We start from the raw sequence: 21,118 nt of genomic DNA, 5'->3' as shown, positions 1-21,118 counted from the left end.
GAGGTTGAGGTATCAACTGGTTAATTTGGCTGGGCTGCAAGGTTAATGTTTTTGTTTTGGCCCAAATTGTCCTGGTTAATGATCTTCATGGATCACATTTGTTCGACAGGTGTCAAAGCTTTATAGTCTAAGTTCGTGCAAAACCAGAGAGTCTCAGGACCTTCACAAAGGAAGATACCTCAAAAGCCTTCCCTCTTTCCCAACCTGTGTCTGAACAAGAACGCCATCAACAACACCCTCAGAAAGTGGCCAGATGCTCTTTGTGTAAAGACTTCTAGTGAATGGGAACTTGCAATAATCAGAGGTAGATCATTTTTTAGGTATGGATAGCTCTAATTGTTAGGAAGTGTTCCTTCTATCAGGGGAGAGAGAGAGAGAGATCGAGAGAGAGAGAGAGAGAGAGAGAGAGAGAGAGAGAGAAAGAGAGAGAGAAAGAGAGAGAGGGAGGGAGGGAGGAAGAAAGGGAGAAAAAGAGAAAGAAAGAAAGAGGAGAAAAAAAGGAAGAAAAGGAAGGAGGAATGGAAAAAGGGAGTAAAGAAAGAAAATAAAAGAAAGGGAACGAAGAGAAAGGAAGAGAAGGGAAGAAAAGGGAAGGGAAGAGAAAAGAAGATGTGAGGGGGGAGAAGGGAAAGGAAGGGAAGGGAGAGAAAAAGTACAAATTACTGAAAATGGTTGAGGGAAAAATGGAGACATTCTATATTTTCAAACTTTTGGGCTCCTTGCTCTGAGCCTCATACTTGGCTACTTCTCCTATTGCTGACAGCTCAACGCCAAGGGTGGAAAATCCAAGGGAGCATCATGGGAGATAGTTATAGGATCACTTGTGTTTCGTCCTCTTTGCTCAGCATAGGAAAGATAAAGTGCTGAGCAGAGATAGAGGCCAAGTCTCTGCTTCATTAGCCATCTGAGTGAGTGCTACAATTAATCTGTCTTATATGCTTTTTGGGGTTGACATTTGGGCATGTGGCAATTATACATTAAAAAAAATACCAAAAAAATCTACGTCCCTTGTGGTGATTCTGGACACTTCAGTTCTGGATCTCCCAAGCATCATGTACTCTTTATTTCTCTTCTAAAGTTTGGGCTATTTGGATCTCAATGCCCCAAGGAAAGAGGTTCAATTTATTCTGATCTTCCATTCCACATCTGGTGACAGCAGTCTTGTTTACCCCAATCCCATGTGTTACATTCTTGTAGCAGAGCTTGACGGGGCTCCTTTAATCTTCTCGTGAGGACCATACTAAATCACTCAGATCTCCAAACCCTTCTGGGAAGGCAGCCCTGTTTTCACTGCTTCATAATTTGATGAGCACAGTTTTCCACTGATGAAAGTAAAAGTGATAATGATAACTGACATTTATAGACTTTGAAGTCTGCAAAGCACTTCACATACATATTTCACTTGAGTCTTCACATACATATTTCACTTGAGTCTTCACATACATATTTCACTTGAGCCCTGTAACATAGAGCAATTATCCCCATTTTTCAGGAAGGTAAGGTAAGGCTTGGTGAATTGCAATTGATTACATGGTTAATTAGTGTCAGAGATGGCCTTTTCTTGATACCAAGTCAGTCATGACATCCGGTATACTCTGTTTCCTATAGCTGGAAAGTTGGATGACTTTACTTCAATGTTCTGGACATGGCCAGCCTAGACCTAAGGCAGGTTTCATCAGCTTTTTCGTATCTATAAGCAAGGAAAGGTAGGATTGCTTTGTGGTCTAGACCTGACTTCTGACACATATCCAAACCAGGAGACATTAAGTCCCAACACTTTCCATGATTAGCTTTTTTTGGAGTGGTTGGCACAAAAGAGTAGCCTTCTGGGGTCAAGGTGGGGAAGGTGGTTAAATGAGATCAACTTGAGGGAACACTCCACCTTTTGTGGCCTTGTGGGTGAGCACTGAGTGTGCAGGTCCCAGGCTTCTAAATCCATAAAAGAGGTCAGATTCTTGGTCAGTAAGAGATGCAAAACCACCACTTCCTCCTAGGTGGGATGGGGCACCTCCCATCTATAGCTTCAGCCATCAAGGACTTCTTTTTAATTTGGAAGGAATCATGCAACCAGCCATGCAAATTAGCACAGGCCTAAAAGCCAGAGTTGAAGAAAAAGTACGTGTGGTTAAAAGAGAATTTGAATACATTGAAAATGTGATTCATGCCATGATGATCATCTTTTGTTAAACTTTCAGTTTTCTTTCCCATAAAATGCTCTGTGACAATGACATTGGATAGTAACTGGATCAAATTCAGTTGAGATTTTTCAAGACTAACATTTTTTTTTGAACTTTTAGCTAATCCACTGTTTTTTTTTTTTCCACAGGCATAGTAACATCTTTTAGGCATGATAGTATTTTTCCTGTCATTTTTTTTTTAATAGGACTTGGGATTCTATTGGTGTAGGGAATTTCCAGTGAAAAAACTGTCTCTACCAATGCAGATCTCGGCAACTGCTCTACCACTAAGAATCTTAGAGCGTTGCCCATAACACTGAGAAATGAAATGAGCTGACCAGAATCACACAGCTAGTGAGTATCAGAGGCAGGACCTGAATCCATCCTGGTCTTCCTGACTCCAAGATTAATTCTACACCTACTATTCCATGATGCCTCTCTCAATCGTCTTATTCTCAAGGATCCCTAAAAATTTTTATGAAAGGGACTTCTCCAAGATCTCTTTAACCTATTTGTTGTTTTGTTTCAGGTGTGTCTGACTCTTCATGACCCCATTTGGTCTTTTCTTGGCAAAGATACTGGAGTTCTTTTCCATTTCCCTTCTCCAGCTCATTTTACAGATGAGGAAACTGAGGCAAACAAAGTTAAGTGACTTGCTCAGATCACATGGCCATAAAAATGAAGTGGTAGCAATTGGCACCAAGTCTGCTCTGAGTCTTGGCTTTGCTTTCAAGAGTTTGATGAAATATAGCATCAAACTGAAACTTGGTGAGGATGATGTACTTAAAATAGCCGCAGAGATGATGGAACTAGAGATGATTTTAAAAGGCCAAATCCTAATGCAGAGGCTTTTAATACAGGCACCATGAACTTGTTTTAAAAAAGACTTTCTGGGGGGCAACTAGGTGGTCCAGTGAATAGAGCACCAACCCTGGAATCAGGAGGACCTGAGTTCAAATTCGGCCTCAAACACTTGACACTTACTAGCTGTGTGACCTTGGGCAAGTCACTTAACCCCAATTGCCTTGCCTTCCCCCCCTCCAAAAAAAAAGACATTCTGATAACTTTATTCTAATATAATTGGTTCCTTTGCAATCCTATGTATTTTATTTTATGCGTTTAGAAACATTATCCTGAAAATAGGCTTCAACAGGCTGGTCACCTTCAACCAAAGAGTGTCCACGATACAAAAAAAAAGATTAAGAACTCCTTTCTTAAACATTCAATATGCTTTTGAACTATATTTTAGGGCAAACTAGGGGAAAGACTGAAGTAGGTTCCCATCATTTACTCTGGTTTGGTCACAGGTAGGCTAGATGTCTGCCTATCCATTTGATTTGAAGGATTTCTTAAGGTGACCTCTGATATATTTCCCAGGTAGCTTTGCTAGTGATAGACCATCCCTCCGGTGCTAGAATTCTCTATTACTCATTTTTAGACCCTGTATCCCATTAAAATGCAAACTGCTTTGCTGAGAGACAACACATTAACCTTTAGTGTTCATTAATACTTTAGAAGGACTTTTTTGAGTTTTAGGAAGTGATATGTTGGTAAATGTTTAACAACCAGCTTTCTGAAAGCACCACACACTTTTAAATTTGATCTGTATCATTAACGTTTCCTACATTACTTTCTTAAGTCTATTACCAGGGGTGGGGAACCTGTGACCTCCAGGCCACATGTGGCCCTCTAGGTCCTCAAGTGTGGCCCTTTGACTGAATCCAAACTTCACAGAACAAATTCCCTTAATAAAAGAACTTGTTCTGTAAAACTTGGACTCAATTAAAAGGCTGCATCCAAGGACCTAGAAGATCACACGTGGCCTTGAGGCCCCAGGTTTCCCACCCATTGTCTAGTCTAGACAATTAACAAAACAACAAAAAAATCAAGCCTCAATTTGTTTGCTGATTTCTGAGATGTAAATGCTTACAGTGAAAAAATTTTCAATCAGACAGGGAGGATGTTAAAGTTTGCTCTAGCACAGCCTTGGACCTGATTGTATCTTATAGGTAAGAAGGAGTCAAGATGTATAGAGAATGTACTGATTTTATGGGAAAGGACAGGCCTGGTAGGGTGATTTAAAAAAAAAAAACATATTCTGAATAACTAGGAGGGACCATGAAGGCATGAAGGTAAGGGAGTAAGGACTATAAGGGGAAATAAAAGATGGAGACTAAAAATGAAAGCTAAATGGAGAAGTGTCAGAGAGCTGAAGAAAATGTCACCTGCTCACAATTTTGTCCATGTCAAGAGTCTTGATTTCAGGGGGTGGGGGAAAATGCTATCTTTTTTAAACTAACCTTTGGTTTCCTTGGTAACCCTATGTATTGTATTTTATGCATCTATAAATCATTATGCAAATAGGTACATAAGCTTGGCCAGACTTTCAAAGAGGTCTATGACCTGAGAAAGGTTAAGAACTTTTGCTCTAAGGATGGCTTCAGAAAAACCTAGGAAGACTTACATGAACTGAAGCAAAGTGAAGTGAGCAGAGCTATGTGAACATTGTACACAGTAACAGCAACATCGAAACAACAATCAACTGTGAATGACTTAGCTACTCTGATTAAGACAATGATCCAAGACAATTCCAAAAGATTTATGATGACAAATGCTATCCATTTCTAGAGAGAGAAGTGATGAACTTTGACTGAAGATTGAAGCAAACTTTTTAAACTTTATGTTTTTTGCTTTTTATTGGTTTATTTTTTTTTTTTGCAGCATGGCAAATGTGGAAATATGTTTCGCATGCCTTCATATGTATAACTGATATCATATCACTTGCTTGCTCTGGGGGAAGAGCATAGAAATCAAAAAAATTTTAAATGAATGTAAAAATTAATTAATTAGAAAAAAAACCCTCTTTCTCTAGGTCTTACTTAGATGTTTACCTACCTGATAAGATATAAGGGACCTACCTAGAAGGCAGGCTGGCCTAAATCCTGTACTTGGAGATCTACACTTTTGAATTAATAAATGCCTCTTTTGAAATGCAAATACACTTGATAAATCAAGCTCTGTCATTCACCATAGGGTGAATTTCAAGGTTGTTTTCCTGTCAGCAGTCAGTCAACTATCTTGAGAGAAAGGGATTTGTGCTGGGGTGAGGGGAAGGAGGGAGGGCAAATTTTGGAACAGGAGTATTTTGTGGAATGTTGCAGTAGAGGGCACTGGGTAGCCAGGAGAAAGCTACACTAGGTTTGAGAAGGGTTAAAGAGGTGTGGGGCGTAGGAGTCCTGACAAGTACCAAAAAGCTGCTATCAGAAGAGTAGAAGACAAACCTTCCCTATTGCCCAATTCTGCCAAGTGTTCGTATATCCCGTGCTTCCCCACTGGCACAGCAGGCAAATATTATCTTCTAGCAACTACAATATAAAGGCATTCCTGGGGCTGAAAATCATGCAAGCAGGAGTGGGGTCAGCCTTCAGATTAAAATCTATTTTGTAATAGCTCAGAGCTGGAAAGGGGAAGGAAGGATGAAGTTTGACACTGGAAAATACACTTTTTTGACAATACTTGTGGAAATGGTGAAGGGTAGAGAGGAAAGATGCACCCCCCCATCCCTGCCCAATCAAATGTATTAAGTGCATCTCAAAGGAGTTTGCATGGAAAACTCACGTTAATAATTATTTAGGGGCTATAAATGTGACTCCCCCAGCACACAGCACAAGCCTTAACAAACGCTCATTGAATTTAGAAGGTGCCTGTAGAGTTCAGAGTAATTCATTTGTTTGCTATTAAAAGTCCATATGGCTATTTTTGAGTATAGTTACATTATCAGGTACCAGGCCCCCTTGTATTCTTACTGGCCACTGATTGATTGATGCATTCATTAATAAATTTAACAAATATTTATTAAGTACATACTACATGTAGAGGATTGTGATAAACCCTGGGAGAGAGAGACAAAGCTTACAGTCTAGTAGAGAGTCTAAAGTTATACCCGATGTCATTTCATAACAAATGCATTGGATAGGTGCAGAACAGGGTACCAGATGAACCTCTGAAAGCATCATCTTCTATTTGAATGATGGGGCTGGGAAAAGGGGGTACTTTGCTGGCAAACGATGTGGGCTGAAGAGATGGCTATTCTTAGTCGATTTAGGAACTTCTTTTAATTTTCTCTAACCTCTATCGATGTGTAATTTCAAATAAAGCTGGTGCTAATCATTAGTTCAAATCCCTGCTAGATCATGAATTAATAGAGAAAGTGCAATTTTACCTCTGACTTATCCATTTTTGGCTCGCCCCATGGACTGCTCCACCTCCACATGGCTGCCTAGTCTCAGTGTTCAAGTACCCTTCTTCCCTCATCCCCCTCCCAGCTCCTCTTTTCATGTTTTGTCTTCCCGTATTAGAATGGAAAGTCTTTGAGAGCAGGGATTGTCTTGTTTTCATATTTGTCATTTAGCACAGTGCCTAGCACATGGTATGCACTTAAAAATGCTCCATTTATCTACCTATTTATCTGTCTATCTATCTATCTATCTATCTATCTATCTATCTATCTACAGGCATACATCATTTTATTGCATTTTACTTTATTGTGCTTCTCAGATATTGCATTTTTTTTTTTTTTTACAAATTGAAGGTTTGTGGCAATCCTATGTTGAGCAAGTCTACAGGCATCATTTTTCCAAAAGCAAGTGCTCACATTGTATCTCTGTGTCACATGCTGGGAATTCTTGTAATATTTCAAACTTTTTCATTGTTATTGTATAGTATGGTGATCTGTGGTCAGTGATCTAATTGTTTTGGGGTGCCATGAATCACACCATGTAAGATGACAAACTTAATCAACAAATGTCATGTGTTCTGACTGCTCCAGACTAGCTCTTCCATTCTCTCTCCCTCTCCTCAGGTCTCCCTTTTCCCTGAGAAGCAATAATACTTAAATTAGGCCAAATAATAACCCAACAAAGGTCTCTAAGTGTTCAAGTGAAAGGAAGAGTCAATGGTGAGGTAACCTTCATTGTTATCTTAAGAAATTGCCACAGCCACCCCAACCTTCAGCAACCACTGTCTTGTCATCAGTCAACAGTCATCAACATCGACGCAAGACCCTCCGCAAGCAAAATGACTATGACTCACTTAAGGCTGAGATGATGGCTAACATCTTTTAGTAACAGTCATCAACATTGATGCAAGACCCTCCACAAGCAAAAAAATTATGATTCACTTAACATCTTTTAGCAGTAAAGTATTTTTTAATTAAGGTATATACATTTTTAGATGTAATACTATTATACACTTAATAGACTACAGTATAATATAAATAGAACTTTTATAAGCAGTAGGAAACCAAAACATTAATGGGACTCACTTTATTGGTGATATTTGCTTTATTGCGGTGGTCTGGAACCAAACCTGCAATATCTCTGAGGTATACCTGTGTCTACCAGTCTGTCTCTCTTTGCCTGTCTTTCCATTCTACCTCTGTTTCTATCTATCTATCTATCTATCTATCTATCTATCCATCCATCTATCTACCCATCTCCTGGGGCAAGCCAAGAACAGTCTATGTGTGGACACTAGCAAAGGGAAGTCAATTTCTATTGGACTGTTTTACATGTGGTCTTAACTAGACTGAATATCAGGTAAACTTTGGCAGCATTTTCTACTTTTCTACCTCCTAGATACGTGGCCTACATCTTTGCTTGTTCTCTGTTCTCCCTAGTGTCTTACCAGGAGTTCACATCTCTGTAGTCTTCTTCTCCAGAGCCTCAAAAGAAGTAGCTACAGTATTCAGTTTTATTCCTCTCCTTCCTATAAATAGCAGTTCTCAATTTTCTTCCTCCTTTCTTCCTCCTGCAAGATTCTACCAAAAGCAGGTCAAATTTCTCCATGCTCAGCAGCATGGGAGGCTCTCTGTCTCTGTCTCTATCTCTGCACTGTCTCTTTCCTTCCTTCCTTCTCCACTGCAGCCATCCCTTCCTCTCAGTTTCTTCCTTCCTTTCCTTACAAATTCACTTTTAGAACACAAAACTGTTAGACTTTGCATTGTCTTGTGTTCCTTAATTCTATCCAGTGGGTTTTAAGAGAAGTTCTGATGTGCAATTCATTTCCATACTCTTTGCAGAAACGTGTGTCTGTATTTTGGGTAGGGCGTTGGCTATTATATTCTCAATCCATAGTTGTCATTTTGATGAATTTACATGTTTGTTTTGAGCTAGAAAACTTTTTGAAAATCCATTTGTTTGTTTGTCCCTTGACTCATTGAGTACTTCTTGATTTTTGAGAAGTCACCTGTGTTTTTCCCTTGAGATTCATTCCACCCCAAACAACAGACTATTTTTAGCTAATGATCCTGGGAGTTTCTAGCTGAGAAGGAAAGTCAAAATGAAGCCTGTACCCTGTGCCCCAGTATTGTTGGCAACACAATTTTGAAGAATTATATTCAGGAACAATGGATTTTGTGGAACAAAACTATTCCAGAATTTAGAAGTAACTCCCCATTTTTTTTAGCTCCTTTGCCATAGACCATCTTTCACTTACATGACTTTAAATCATAAGAATGTAAAGCTGGGTGTTGCTCACACCAATAAGCCCTGTTACTAGGGGGAGGCTGAGCCTGGTGGATTACGAGTCTTGGAGTTGTGAGCTGCACTAGGACTATAGCTGTCCAGAGTATTCATACTAAGTCTGGCAGCAATCTGGAAGCCCTGAAAGTGGGGGGTAGGAGAGGTGGACACCAAGCTGCCTAAAGAGAGGCAAACCTGTCCCAGTTAGAAATAGAGCAGGTCAGTTTCCATTCTGATTAGCAGTGGGATGGGGCCTGTGAGTGGTCACTGCACTTGCAGACTGGGGACCCAGTCTCAGATCTCAACCAGAATTGGGTTCACTGTGCCTCTTGGTAAGGTAAGTGGTGGTCAATGTGGTTAGCCACACTTTACATCCCTACCCCTCTCATGTTCCACATAAAAAACTCAGTTCTTCAGGGATTCAGTTACCACTGAAACCAGAAGATAGTTTTTCCTAGGTATCCAGTGCTCTAGTGGTAGACTCAAACCTATACTTTCCCAACTAGACTGAATTGAGACAGATTGAAGAATGCTGAGCCTCACCACCTGTGCAGGTTCCTAGCACTCAGCTTCAAGGACATCCATCCATCTTTGCTTCCATCCCTGGTCTATGGGTGCTTAATAGTACCAGGAGGACTCAGAAATGAGACTCTTTGAAGGAGCATTGGAGATAAGCCAAATGGACTCTTTTTCCCCCCATGCCATTTCAGATAAAACTAAATCCTTCACGCCAGGATAGACTCAGTTATGTGAAATATCATTCAGAAGCATAGAGATCTAGCCTCAGAGTAGTTCCTAATCCCAGAAAGGAGCAGCTGTCTGGCTTGAACTATGGCCACAGTCTCAAGTTGAGACTGTTGGCCTACCACAACATCCCAGTGATTCCATTACTGGAATATCTCTGGTACAGATCTGAATTCCCTTTCCTGGTGAAACTGATAGGGATGTTTCTTTTAAAAAAGAAAAGTGGGTGAAGTCAAAGATTTTTGTTTGTTTGTGTTTTAACCAGATAGGTCCCAAAGGTATGAAAAGTACACATGTTGAATATTCTTCAGCCTTTATTCTATGGCACATATTTCCTAGCTACAGGATCTCTACCAAATAAGGAAATTCATCTGTTAGCTGGAACTGGAAAGAGGAAACATACATACACCCATTCATACACACGTACCCACACACACAGCCACCCCAAGTGTCTCCTCTGGATATACATACCTGCTCCCATCATGGCGATATTACAGCATTTAAAGTCATTTGCCTCCTTACCCTGGAACAAATTTACACTTGTTTTGGGAAACAGCCAACTAGTTCCAACAGTTTAGAGAAAGTGTGTCCCAGTCACTGTGTAACCCACATGTGTGTAATAACATTGCACATAGCACACCCACGGAAAAAAAAAAAATAACAGTCCTTTTGCTTGGAGAAAGGAAGGATAATGGTTACTTAGAAAGTGTCCCAGACAAGCTGTCAAATTGAATTCAGAGAACTGGAGTCTAACTCTGGGACAGCACTGGCTGGCTAAGCTCCCTTGGGACTGGGGTTTCCTGCCTGCTGCAGCTTAGAGACAACTATTCTTTGTTTCCAAGGTTTTTTCTTTTTCTTTTTTTTCTGTCTTTTTTTTTTTTGGTGAAAAAACATGCGGCTGCCTCCGAAGAGGGTCAGATAGAAAGCAGACAAAACATTAACTCTGGAATTTCAAAGGAAAACAATTAAAAAAAAAACCTGAGAGAGTGAGCTACTGTCTATGCTGGAATGGTAAATTCTGCCTTTGGATCGCAGGGTAATAGTAACAGGAACATGCGTGTGTGCGTGCAAGTGCGTGAGTACACACACATGCATGTGTACACACACACACACACACACACACACACACACACAGAGCAACCATTCCTACTTTTGTTCCAGGGCAGCTAAAACTATATTCAAAGCATTTCGTCGTACAGGAAAAACGCAGAATAGCGAACTTCTTAAAGGAAGGACTAAAATACCTTCATGTTTCAAAGGCATGTTAGCTGGCCTAGATGGAGTGCATAGGGCCAGATAACTTGCTGTACAAGAGATGTTATTTACTCCTTAAAAACATTAACTCACAGCATTACAAGCCTTTTCCTTTGGGCCCCACCCCCTCATGCAATACTCTATACAAGGAGACATACGGTGCCTCATACACACACACACACACACACACACAACTTTCCTGCAAAACATCCCTCCAAGCATATGTTACATCATGAGTAGGTTAACTTCACACACAGCCTAGTTAGAGGCAGCTAGGTACTTTAGTGGATAGAGAGAGGGGCCTGGAGTCAGAAAGACCTGAGTTCAAATTTAGCCTCAGGCACTTAATGGCTATGTGGTCCTGGGCACATCACTTTTAAACCTCTGTCTGTCTCTGTTTTCTTATCTGTAAAATGGGAATGATAGCACCTACCTCTCAGGGTTGTTGTGAGGATCAAATGAGGTAATATTTGTAAAAGTGTTTAGCACAGTGCTTGCACACAGTAGGAGCTACTTAAATGCTTATTCCTTTCTCTCTTCCCCCACTTGTCATTCTTATTAAATGTGATCATTCTAAAGTATTTAGCAAACCTTAAAGGGGTGGAGAGTATTATTGTTATTCCTTAATAGGCCTTCACACAGAGATGCGATTTTCCAGTTTTAAATCCTATTGCACCCAACCCCCTACGACTAAGGTTCTTACAGCCCTCACAGTCTACCGTCTATTTATTCTCTCTAGCCTTCTATATGCTCACCAACCCATCACCCACACCAGGCCTCCCCAGTCCTACAAAGCACATCATGCCCCTACTCATAATGCATCACTTTTCCTTATTATTTGTAGCAACATAAGAACTTAGAAATTCACCTTTCTCTATTCCTTAATTGCTCACCCAGAATTCATAAACCTCACTAAGCCCCAATAGTTTTCTCTTCTGTAAAGTGGAGACAATGGCACCTCCCCAACAGGGGTGTCGGAAGGATATTAACGTGCCAAGTACTTTGTCAACCTTAAAAAGTCTTAGTGCAGTTTGATACCATCTTGTACCAACTTCATCTATTGCTATTTCACTGCTCATCTTTATTCTGTATCTCCCATTTACCCCCATTTGGGGATCTATCATTTCTACGATGGCTCAGACTACTAGAGACTGACAACATTTCTCTAAGCCCATCCTGATCATTTGATAAATTAAGTTAGGTCCCTGATTACTGAGGAAATGGAACACAGGCCCATCAGTATAAACTTGGGCTTCAAGAACCATGTTCAAATTTCACTTCTGACACTTAACATGGGACCATGTGTGAGTCATTCTCTCTGAGCCTCAATTTCTTTTTCTGTAAAACAAGGATAATAATGCCTATGGTACATACTTCACAGGGTTATTGTGGGAAGGGGGAGGGGAACAAGCATTTATTAGGCATCTACTATGTGCCAGGCACTGTGCTTGACAAGGGTTATCTGATTTGGTCCCCACAACAACCCTAAGAAGAAGGTAACATTATTAACCCATTTTCCAGTTGAAGAACTGAGGCAGACAGAGGTTAAATGACTCACCCAGGGTCACAGAACTAGGAAGTAGCTTAAGGTAAGATTTGAACTTGGACCTTCGTGACTCCAGGCCTAATGCTTTGCCCACGGTAAAATCTAAACTGCTTCTTTTGTGAGTAAATATTGGATATTCTGAGCATGCAGTATGATATGCATGTTAAAACCTCGGGCAAAAGTTTAAAGTTCTGTAACAATTCACTCGGCGAAGCTAGGTGGTGCAGCGGACAGAGTGCCAGGCCTAGAGTCAGGAAGACTTGAGTTCAAATCTAGCCTCAGACACTTAACTGTGTGACCCTGGGCAAGTCATTTCACCCTGTTTGCCTCAGTTTCTTCATCAGCAAAATGAGCTGGAGAAGGAAATGGTAAACCACTCTAGTGGACCAAATGGGGTCACGACCAAAAACCAACTAAACAAAAACACCAACCAATTCACTTATATATTATTAAATATTATAGATTAATAAAGTATATATTTTCATATATTATTAAATATTATATATTATTAAATCATATTACAAGATATTATTAAATCACACATTACTATATATTATTAAATACTTGCTTAATTATATTGAGCTATCATCAGTGCCATCCATTTTGGCACTGGATTCTATACTCTCTTATATTATTCTCTGTTTCATGGGTATGTCTCTTAAAAAAAATGAAATGAAACAAAAAATAAGCCTTAACAAACTCATTCAGGGCAGAGATTTATATAATATTGGGGGAGGGGTAGCTGCAATGCTTTCCAGCACAGTGCTGAGTACCTACCAGTAATGGGAGTGGTTTTTTCTTTAGATTTTTACAAATATATGTAGACATTTTAGGTGTGTGTTCAGTGAAGATTCAGGATTATGGGACCTTTGTTCTCGTTGTAGAAAGGAATTCAATTGGCTGTCCAGTTCAAACCTCTCATTTTATAAATAAGGTAACTGAGGACTAAAGAGATTAAGTAGCCCAAGGTCATAAGTTATTGATTGCAGCTCATTTCACTTTTCAGTTGGAGGTTTAACAAACTCACTTTCCTCATCTCACAGAAAAGATAAAAAAAAACAATCTTTTTAACATGTCAGATTAATGATGCTCAGTAGCTGTGCGTGATGGTGGTGATGATGGTGGCGACGATGATGATGATGGTGGTGGTGCTGGGGACAGGAAATAGTGGGACATGCTGAAGCTTTGAACTGAGAGGGCACCTAACCTTTAGAGATCTCGAACAGGATAATCCTGCCATTAGCATCTCCTTCAAAACTGCTGTTTCCCTATACACAGCTTTTTGTCTCCTGTCTCCACATCTTCATGCACATGGTACCTTTCTGGGATGCAATCTGTCCTCATCTCCACCAAATAGAATCCCTAGCTTCCTGCAAAGTACAGTATAAATGCGACCTCTTACAGCAAGCCTTTCCCAATCTCCCCACTCCACCCCAACCTCTTGTCTCCCCAATCCCCTGATATTAGCATGTTCTCTCTCTCTCTCTCTCCTTGGTATGACTTTGTATATATTATTTGTATTTTATTTACACATGTACCTATTGCATCCTCCCCAATATAAGGTAAATTCCTTGAAGGCAAAGTCTGTTCCATATTTGTCTTTACATCCCTAGTGCTTAGCATTGTGGCTGGCACATAGTAGGTGCTTAATAAATGTTAGTTGAATTAAATCTTATGATAATGGGGACAGTAATGGGAGCGTTTTTTTTTTCTTTAGATATTTACAAGTATATGTAGACATTTTAACCAATCAAATCCTGGAAATTGCTATAGATTCCTCTTTCCAAAGACGTGTCTGAATGTTCAGCAAAGAAGTGCTTCCAGCAATCAGCGCAGGAAAGGCTTTCCATGCCACGGCAATGAGGCTAAGTGCTGAATGGGCAGAAGGGGACTTTATGAGTTTCAGGAGCTAATAAACCGGACTTTAGTGTCTTGGGTCTTTTGGACCCTGGGAAATATTTAAATAGATTCTGAATGAAGCGCTAAGGGCAAAGAGATTTAGACTGGAAAGAAACTGTGCTCTGTTCAAAGCCTAGCATCTGGTGAGTACCCAGTGGTTGTGTCTAAGCAGAACAAACGTAATGAAGATATGAACGAACCTGACAGCTGAGGGAAATTCATCAGGAGACTGCAAGTTCTCCCTCCTAGCCCTCAATCCAACAGTTTCTTCAATATATTAATTAGTCCCATTTTGGACCAGGAAGATCCAAGATTGATTGCCTTTGTGATAGAAGTTAGTTATCTCTGGGTTATTTATAAGTTTGTTTAGGTCCCACTTCCTCCTTTCTAGTTTGCCCGAACAATGTAAACAGGCTCAAATCATGGCTCTGCGTGATACCATGAAGGAACCCAAGGATGACCACCTCACCCTGTATGGGTTGCCGCTGACCAATCTGATAACAAACATAATAATGATAGCTTAAAGCCATTTAAATGGTTTTAAGCTTTATAAAACATTTTTACCAACATTATGGTACGTTCTCGTCATAACAACCCTGTGAAACATGTGCTATTCTTTTTATTCCAGTTTTACAGATGAGAAAACTGAGTCTCAGGGGAAGCAACTTGTCCAGGGTCATACAGCTAGTAACTGTTTGAGGTTAGATTCATTCAGAGGTTCTCCTGCCTCCAAGTCCTCTGCTACAGTGATACACCTGTATCAGCTAAACAGGCTAACAGCACTAACCATTTTTATTATGATACAGTCTGTATGTTGGGCTATGCAGAGAAACAACTCATCGCAGGAAAGGATAGTTGCAGCACTAAATAGAGAAAGTGGGTGGAAAGGGGGCAACAATAGACATCTATGGTGGGGAAAACATTTTCTGCACTCAAACTCTATGTCTAGGTGTTTTCAGGAAAAGCCAGTCAGCAGGCACAAGTATGGAGTTATCATGGAAGCCATTTAGTCTCTGGCATCTGGTTATAATTTTACTTTGGTAACAATACCTTCCCACCCTAATTCATCTTGTGTCTTATCCCAGACTACTTGCTGTAACAGGGATCATAACCAACCTAGTGGGATCTAATCCGTTCCTATAGAATATTTAGCTTAAGTAGGTTCAGACCCCTTTGTAAACTCATTCTTATTAAACCAGCCTTGCTTCCTAGGCACTTTAACCCTCAAGATAGTAGTCAGCATATGCAGAGACTGCTGAAGGGAAGACTGGGCCATTTTAAATAATAAAAAGGCATTCTAATTTGATCCACACATTGAAAAATCATTAATAAACACCATCTCTCGACTCCTTTGCTTTGTTCTTGATGCCAGCACCTGCCCTTTGAGAGAAGAAAAATGCAGGGCAGACGGTGGGCACACACATAGATGGAAAGGAAGACAGAAAAGCTCTTCATGAGCTCAGGCAAGCTCCGTGTGTGTGTGTGTGTGTGTGTGTGTGTGTGCACGTGTGAGTGTGTATATGTGTGTGAGCGTTCACGTCTTATTCAAGCACGCCAGAGCCAAGGTTACATTCAGGTTTTCTTTCATTTTTTAAGGTAGCTATTAGAGCAGAGAGAGGAACTGGGTTAGCTTTGTCTTGCTAATGTACTTTGTTTCCCTTCCTGACGGCTTGTTCAAGCAGAATGAGACCACCTCGGGAGGAGGAGGGGATGGGGGAGCAAAGGGCTCAAGTGGAGGGTTTTACTGGGGACAAAAGATGCACCTGCAAAGCGCAGAATTAATCATCTCTCCAGAGGGCAGAGCCGATGTTGAGAGATAAATGCCCTGGTACAACCTGAATGAGTGCAGAATGGGCTCATTTGCTTGGATACTGGATGGTCCTGCAGGCCATTCATCTCATGAGTGGGGGTTGCTACCCAGTAAACGTGAGCTGTTAGTATAAATCCCAACAGCATGAATATTACACTTGGGGTGGGGAAGAAAATATGAGCCAGCAGATTGAGGAACAGACTTGGAGCCAGGATTCCTGGAGGTGTATTAAAGGATGTGGTCACTGACATATTCTATCCCAGATAAGGTGACTTTCCAACTCCACAGATTAGTTAAAAACCCAATGACATATAAAAAATGCTCTAAATCCCTACTGATCAGAGAAATGCAAATTAAAACAACTCTGAGGTACCACTTCACACCTATCGGAGTGGCTGATACGACAAAAAAGGAAAATGTTGGATGTTGGAGGGGATGTGGGAAAATTGGGACACTAATGCCACTGCTGGTAGAGTTCTGAACTGATCCAACTGTTCTGGAAAGCAATTTGAACTATGCCCAAAGGGCTATAAAACTGTGCATATCCTTTGTTCCAGCAACACCACTGTTAGGCTTATATCCCAAAGACACCCCCCCCCCCCCGCCAAAAAAAAAAAAAAGAGAAAAGGACCTATTTGTACAAAAATATTCATAGCAGCTCTTTTTGTGGTGGCAAAGAATTAGAAATTAAAATATTGCCCATCAATTGGGGAATGGCTAAACAAGCTGTCCTATATGATTGTAATGTCACATCATTGTGCTATAAGAAACGATAAGCAGGATGGTTTCAGAAAAACTGGGAAAGACATGAACTGATGCATAGGGAAGTGAACAGAACCAAGAGAATGTTGTACACAGCAAAAGCAATATTATTTGGTGAAGAATTGTGAATGACTTAGCTATTCTTAGCAATATAATGATCTAAGACAATCCCAAAAGACTAATGATGAAGCATATTATCTTCCTCTAATGAAAGAACTCATATTGATCCAATACAGACAGAAGCATGCTATTTTCACTTTCTTTCTTTTTCTTTTATTCGAGTCTTCTTGTACAAAATGACTAATACGGAAATGTTTTACATAATTGTAGGGGGAAAAGCCCAAGGACAGAAATGCTCCCTATTGGTTCTTTTAAGGAGACTACTCTGTTTCAGTCTCGCTGCTGTCAGAGGGACCTGTAAACCTGTGACGTGGTGACCAAAGGATTCAGGTCAGGCAGCCAAATATGATTTAATGCAGCCTCCATCTTTGATATGTGAAAAATTAAGTGTTAGATTTGGAAAAAAGGGGCACCTCTGAAAGGAGCAATGGGTAAACTTTTCATACTAGGTGGGCTCCACATACTTATGTTGGTCCCCAAATTGGTTGTCTCTTAAAATGAAAATTATTTAAAAGGGAAAAAGTATAGACATAGCTTGAAAATGACATTAATTATAAGCTTCATTCAAAATTTTTAAAAATGAAGGCAAGTCTTGCAAAAATCAGAGCAACTTAATGTTTTATATTGGTTTCTAAAAAATTCATTTAAAAATAACTGAAGAACAGAGATTATAAATTGACATAATAGGTTTCATGTCTTTGGGCAAGTAATTTGGCATCTCTGGGCCCCAGCTTCACCATCTCTAAAACGAGGTGGTTGGAAATAGAATCCTAGTATTTCAGGGCTAGAAGGGAGAGATGATAGCCCAAGCCTCTAATTTTACGAGTGAGAAAATTGAAGTAGATGCTAAGTAACTTGTGCAACGTTCCATTGTTACACAGTGGCGAAAGTGGGACTAGAAGAACCCAGGTCATTTTGTTTCACAGACTCTCAGAATCAGGAGGTATTTTAATGACCATTTAAACCAATACAGGCCTGGACTATGCCTATTCCAATTACAACACATCTGAAGGGCGACCATCTAGCCTTAACTTACCAACTTCCGAGGCAGCCCATTCCAATTTAGATAGCTCTAATTGCTTCCCCCTGCCTAATTTTTATTTTTTTTTATTTTAATTTATGGCATAAGACAAGCATTTCCATAACATAGTATAATAAGAAAGATGATTGCACGTGAAATTACAAATCTGTTATGTACAACTTGCTATTCCTTTTAAATATATAATAAAGTTATTGTGCAAGTTTCTTTTTTTTCCCCCTTCCCTCCCCTTATATCAATTCTAAATATATTTATTAGTAGTTTCCAAACATTGCTCCTAGTCCTGCCCTCTGGGTCAAAATAGAGCAAGTCTGATCCCTCTTCCACACAACAGCATTTCAAATATTTGACCATGGCTAGCACATCCTCCTTGAGTCTTCTCCAGGTTAGATGATCTTCGCATGGAGTGGATTCAAAGTTCTTTGCTATTCTAATTGTCCTCCTCTGGATACTCTCTAATCCATCAACATCCCTCCTAAGTTGTGGTATCCATGAATGAATGCAGTACTCCAGTTGTGGTCTGACCAGGGCGGACTACAAATGGCAGAATTACCGTTGCCCTCATTCTGAACGTTGTGCTTCTTTTACTGTAGGGCAAGACTACAGTAGCTTTTTTTTTTTGCTGCCAAAATCACACTATTGACTAACATTTTGCTTATAGTTCACTAAAATCCCAGATATTTTTCTGGCCTTCAAGTACGAGAATCCTTGATGCCTTTCCAATCTTGTACTTACAGTGTTGATTTTTTAAAAAAGTAAATTCATTTGTCCCTACTAAATTTCATCTTGCAGTTAGGTGCAAGTTAGTTAGGACAGAGCCCTGGAATTGGAGTCAGGGAGACCTGAGTTCAAATCCTATCTAAGACACTTCTTAGGTGTATGACTCTGGGCAAGTTACCTAATTTTTCTCAGACTCAGTATCCTCATCTGTAAAATGGGAATAATCATAGCTCCTATCTCAAAAGGTTGTTGAGAGACTCAAATGAGATAACAAATGTAAAGTGCTTTGCAAATTTTAAAATACAATATAAATGTTTCTTCTTCTTTTTCCTCCTCCTCCTCCTTTTCTTCCTTCTACTTTTCCTCCTTCTTCTCTTTTTTCTTGTCTTTTTAGATTTGATCCAACAATTCTACTGTTCAACATTTTTGGATTCTGACTGTCAACCAGTTTGTTAGCCATCCCTCCCAGCTCTATGTATTCTGCAAATTTGAAATATCACCTCTGCGGTTATCCAAGTCACTGCTAAAGATATTAAGGATCATAGGGCTAAGCACTGAATGCAAAGGCATAACAATAGAGACCTCTTTCCAAGTTGACATGGTACCATTAATAAGTACTTTTTGAGCCTGGCCATTTGACCAGTTCTCAATGAATTTAATTATACTATCATCTAGCCCATCTCTCTCTCTCTCTCTCTCTCTCTCTCTCTCTCTCTCATAAGGATGAGATACTTTATTAAACACTTTGCAATAATCTAGGTGAATTAAATTATGAAGACAGCATTCTTCTGATCTATTAATTTAAAAACATGTGAAAAAGGAAATGAGTTCAGTCTGTCATAACTTGTTCTTGACGCCAGCTCGTTGTGATCTCTCTGCTACATGTTTGGTGATCTTTAATAATTGAACATCTCTGCCTCCTTTCTGCCAATAATTATGATCCTCTCTACTCCAAGCAGCAGTCCTATCTCTTCAGTGGTCCTCCCTCCCCTACCATTAGCTAAAAAAGAAACTACTACTTTTTATTGGCTTTAACTTTTCTTACTAGCCTGAGCTCTTTCTGAACATTCGCGCTTCTGACCCCCAGACCAGCTTCTTAAGTAAGGAGTTCCTAAGTGTTTTTGCATCATGGACCCCTTTGGCAGTCTGATGATGTCTATGGACCCCTTCTCATAATGGTCTTTTTAAGTACATAAAGTGAAATACATAGAATCACAAAAGAAAATTGAGTTAGTAAGATGAATGATTTAATTTTTCCCATTCAAGTGCAAAGACATCCTAAAATCTATCCACGGACCCCTAAGTCCATTAAAGTTAGGTTAAGACCCTCTGCTCATGATGATGTGGAATCCTTTTGGGAAAGTCCTTCTAGCACTATACTTCCATCATTTAGAGACAGCAGTTCACTGTGGAAAGTGGCATGATCAATGGTGATGGGAATGGTCCAACTGTCATCAAATTAGAGAGAGTTGGAGGGTAGGGTCAGCATCATATGATTGTCCTAAAAATATGCCCAATCTAAAGAAATACAACTGTAGCAAATGAGGAAATTCTATGTTTAATTTATAGTCCTGTCATTTATCCTAGTATCAAAGATCTACAGCCTCACCCTGGACCACATCTTTTTTCTCACTTCTTCAGACTATGTCATTCATGTTGGTATGGACCCTGCATCCATTCTAGATATCACATTCCACTTCAGGTCTATTATTTTACCAACCTATTTCCAGGTATTGATCTCTGACTCATTCTATTAAGTTTTGGGTCTTGAAAGTCATGAGAACTTTCTGGGCATAGTTTTTCCTTATCCCCAAAGATAAGAGACAGAGAAGCTTCAATCTGAATCACAGAACTCACTTCCCCTAAGGCCATGGTAGATTTTATCACCTATCCCTGGCCAGGGGTATGTCCCAGAGAATGGAATAGTTACTTACTATAGTATCCTAAGTATAACAAATAATAAAACATATACTGCAGTTCTATTTTGTTATCTGTTGAAGAGAGACAGCTTAGGAAGGAGAGGGAAAGGAAAAGATCAGAGATAAAAGAAAGATAGAAAGACAACTTTAATATTTTCCATATTTGTAAGGGGCAAAAATCACTCCATATGCATTTTTGGTGGAGAGGAAGAAGAACTTTAAAAAATTAGGTTAATATGACTTCAACTTGTTATAAAAATGTTTTAATCTCTATAGAGAAAAGAAATCATCTTATATTAAGTGATAAATCCATGTTATGACTTTTTAGCACATTGCCACTAAAGTCACTCAAAGGCTCCCATGTTGTATTTACACAGGTACTGGTACAACTAGGGAATTGCTCCAAAAACTAGATTACAAACTGTTAACTCCAGTCTTTCTGACACTTCACCAAATTCTCTGTTGCACACACAAGAAGAAAAGAAAAGTCAACTTACCTTCCTTGGCAGTCAGTCTTGAGGACTGGTCTGTGTGGGAGGGAGTATTATATGCTAGCAGTGAACTACCTGTAAAGATGCAGAAGCAAAATTATAAATGATAGACTATT

The 21,118-nt window shown here is 39.7% G+C and overlaps 1 protein-coding gene across 4 annotated transcripts in view; it reads right to left on the bottom strand.

Moving 5' to 3' along the window:
• FLI1 (Fli-1 proto-oncogene, ETS transcription factor) overlaps nucleotides 1-21,118 on the bottom strand; it is a 165,093-nt gene that overhangs the window by 21,206 nt on the left and 122,769 nt on the right. For all 4 annotated transcript variants that reach the window (XM_036745705.1, XM_036745706.1, XM_036745708.1 and 1 more), the window contains one exon: nucleotides 21,009-21,077. In XM_036745705.1, coding sequence (XP_036601600.1) covers nucleotides 21,009-21,077 — 69 coding nt within the window. The remainder of the gene's footprint in view (nucleotides 1-21,008; nucleotides 21,078-21,118) is intronic.

The sequence above is a fragment of the Trichosurus vulpecula genome, chromosome 2, assembly GCF_011100635.1.
Source record: "Trichosurus vulpecula isolate mTriVul1 chromosome 2, mTriVul1.pri, whole genome shotgun sequence".
Taxonomy (NCBI): Eukaryota; Metazoa; Chordata; class Mammalia; order Diprotodontia; family Phalangeridae; genus Trichosurus; species Trichosurus vulpecula.
The sequence above is the reverse complement of the archived record's forward strand: the minus strand, read 5'-3'. Positions and strand labels throughout refer to the sequence as shown.